General features: G+C 42.3%; 1 protein-coding gene across 1 annotated transcript; it reads right to left on the reverse strand.

Annotated features, from left to right (window-relative positions):
* Positions 1-208: 208 nt before the first annotated feature.
* LOC120870165 (chromobox protein homolog 3) lies at positions 209-954 on the reverse strand. Its single transcript, XM_040249769.1, has one exon. It carries the CDS (start codon positions 853-855, stop codon positions 304-306), a length of 552 nt encoding a protein of 183 aa, XP_040105703.1. The 5' UTR covers positions 856-954; the 3' UTR covers positions 209-303.
* Between the last annotated feature and the right edge of the window lie 2,481 nt (positions 955-3,435).

Genomic DNA, 3,435 nt, shown 5'->3' on the forward strand with positions numbered 1-3,435 from the left:
AAGATTTCCTCCAACATTTAGAAGAACTGTTCTCTAATGCTGAGGAAATAATATACCATGGTATCAAATTCTTTCCTACTGAAGGAGGCAACTACAGAAAGCTTTTATTTGTTCAAAGTAACCAGTGCTACAGATGGAAAAAAACAAAAAACCCAATGTAACTTCCCCAATATTACTTCAAAACAAACGTATCAAACCTGATTTTCACTAGAATGTAGTTATTTCTTCACACTAATAAATCAAAAAACCAAGACCCACGTTTTATATATATATATAAATATATATAAAAGGCAATGCAAACAATTATTGAGCCTCATCTTCCGGACAAGAATGCCAAGTTAGCCTCTCTTCATAAAAAGCAATTACAATTTGAGGACACTTCATATTTGCCTCTTTTGCCAGTACCAAGTCCGCCTCATCAGAATCTTTCCATTTCATGAGGAACATTAATTCTCCACTGCTGTCTGTGGCACCAATTATTCGTTCTGGATCAAGACCTCTGGCAAAACCTCTTGGTTTATCAGCAGCATCTCTTTTCTTCTTTGATTTGCTATCATCAGATTCACTGTCAGACAAAGATTTTCTTTTTGTTCCATCTTTTTCTTTACCAGCTTTTTGAGAATTAAGAAATGCTTCAATTAACTCTGGACAATCTAAATTTTCTTCAGGTTCCCAAGTATTGTCTGCGTCTGTAAATCCCTTCCACTTCAGGAAATACTCCACCTTCCCGTTCACTACACGGCGGTCCAGCACCTTTTCTACTACAAATTCTTCAGGTTCTGCCTCTTCAACTTTTTTACTCTTTCCGTTTTGCTTCTTTCCCATTTTTTGCAATGTAGTTTTATTGGAGGCCATTTTTTATTGCAGACTTGAAGAGCTATTATTCACCGCCTCTGAGCTCCTCCGGGTCCCGGGTCTGCGACGTCTCCGGCCCTGCGCGCCTCAAGCTCCAGTCCCATCAGTTTTTTGATATGGGAACAATTTCAATTTAACCATCTCAGATGAATAGTGTCTTCCTTAGTCTAAGAACCTACCAAGGTACCAATTCTCCACATGCATTCCAATTTGTCTGGGTTAGAAAGATCTTTTCTTTCCTCTGTTCTTCCCAAGTCTTCGGTTACCCACCAAGTATGGACCATGCTGGCTTCATAATCTCAGTTGCCCATATTGACTAAGGGTCTACAATGGGTCAAGTACTGGTAGGTACTTCCTATCTGCTCACCTCATCTTGATTATCTGCCTGTGAGATACTATCCCCATTTACAAATGAAGAAATAGAGGGACAAGAGCCTTTCCTAAGGCAAAATAAAAATTAGAAGCTAGGGGGTTTTGTTTTGCTTCTGCAGCTCAATGAATTGTCACAGTAATTACTCACGGAGCTGCCACAAAGTCAGGAGAGAAGCTTGTCAACATCCTTTCCCCCTCTAATCACTACCTCCTCCCTCCCTACTTCTCTGAGACCTCTTCTGCTTCCAAACTTCAGCTTTATCCCTGACTACATACTACCTCCCTTAGCCTCATGGAGCAATTAAAAACTCAGGGACTTTCCTACGACTGCACATGTCAGAGCTGGGACCTGAACCCATGTGTTTGAAGTCGTCTGTAGCTTGATTTATTTCTTCCTTTCTGCTTACCTAAGTCTTTTCCATCTGTCAAGGTCAGTCGAATCCATGCTTCTCCATGCAGCCTGTTAGAACACCCCTGTTCTCACTGATCTTTTCCTGAACCTGGTGAGTTCCTTACTGTCTGCTTCACTGACAGGACACTTAGATGCAGATACTGCCTGGCATTATTTAGCATTTCACATTCTTGTTTCATCTTCCCTATGAGTGTAAGCATTTTTGTAAGCATTTTTGGAGGTCACTTAACACCTGTTTATATAGACACTTGAACGTGGTCTGCACAGAGGAAGAGGCAGAAGTGGATTCCTGGGCTCTGAGGTCAGACTCAGGTTCAAATCCTGGTCTCACTAGTGGCTTGCTGTGTGACGGTGAATTACTTAACCTCTGTCTAAATGCTTTCTTGAAGAGTTGTTGAGAAAATTAATTCAGGGTGTAGCATCGTAGTGCCAGGATCACATTAATCATTCTGCAAAGGTCAACTATTATTGGAACTCGACAAGTATCTATTGTCGGTTGAGAGTGAGCTACTCAACCGATTCTCAAGGTTAAAAAAATTATTTTTAAAGAAAGGACTAAGATAGAAAATCTCTTTTCCATAGGATACAGGTCGAGGAAAACAACACGCACGTTGGAAGGAGGCTGGATACTGGATAGGCATAGCCTCACTCCCCCTCCCTCATGTTCACCTTACTAAAGAAGCAGTAATGGCTCCCCAGCGTGCAGAGCACTGAAATGACTAACAGCTGAGCAGGCGACAGCCAAGCGGAGCAGGGCCCTGGCTGTGTTCCCACCGCTAAGTCATGCAGAAGAGGCCATCTTTACCTCCTCCGAGCCTCCACAGCAGCTAATGCTATTAGGATAAAAGATGGGTCCATTTGGGCCCTAAACTTTGATGTTCAGGTACTCTACAGGTCAGTGACTGGAGAGAAAATGCAAGAGCTGAAGCAGGAGTTTCCAGAGAAGAGGCTGAGCAGCTGTCAAGAATCAAGAAATACACCACTCTGGGTATGTATGCATATTTTAACCAGTCTATTTCTTCAAAGGACTGCAAAGGGCAAAAGCTTGCCTTCCTTCTAACTTTATTCCCACACATCACAGGAGCAAGCTTGCCTGAAACATAGCACCTATTGCTTGCTTTATTCTCAACTTGCAAAGAGATTCTTCCCCAGATACTTTCAGAAAAAATTAAGGAGAGGATGGGATTTGCATACAGAGTATCTTTCCTGTAATTCTATGGGCTTTGTCTGATCATCTGTCCTGTAAGTTGTAGGAGGCATTTCTCAGAGCATCAATGCTAAGCAAAATAGAACTCAAAATAGAACAATGTGAGGCATATCTGGTGGGTGGAAAACTGTCATAACCTGAGATTTTGGAAATTACAGGGAGTTAAGGAGATGCAGAAGAGGGTAATGAGGATGCTTCAGATAATGGGATCAGACAGGACTGACAGCAGAGACTGCTGGGCTCTTCTGGAGCACAAGATCCCTATAGTTGGGTTGGGACTGAGGGACACAAAAAGGCAAAACTCAAACCAGCAGTAGCTATTAAACCAAAGCAAGTTCTGACCATTAAGCCAAGAGCAGGGGGAGCAGCAGCAGCAGGGAGGGGCTCATGTGCCAATATTTTCTAACGCAAATGCAAAATGGACCATCATCAGAAATATTTACTGTCAACAGCAATGCCCAGGAATTATATAACCTCGTCAGCTTTCTTCCTCTGACCTCAGTTTCCCCATATTTAAATCTGAAGTCATACTACACCCCAGTCTGAGTTGGTGACCCTCCTTTGCTTCCTCAGACCTCCATGTGTAATT

This window comes from Oryx dammah, unplaced genomic scaffold (assembly GCF_014754425.2).
Source record: "Oryx dammah isolate SB20612 unplaced genomic scaffold, SCBI_Odam_1.1 HiC_scaffold_11, whole genome shotgun sequence".
NCBI lineage: Eukaryota > Metazoa > Chordata > Mammalia > Artiodactyla > Bovidae > Oryx > Oryx dammah.

What these genes read in the sequence shown, in the direction of transcription:
- LOC120870165 (XM_040249769.1), bottom strand. Translation starts at nt 855, where the DNA reads ATGGCCTCCAATAAAACTACATTGCAAAAAATGGGAAAGAAGCAAAAC.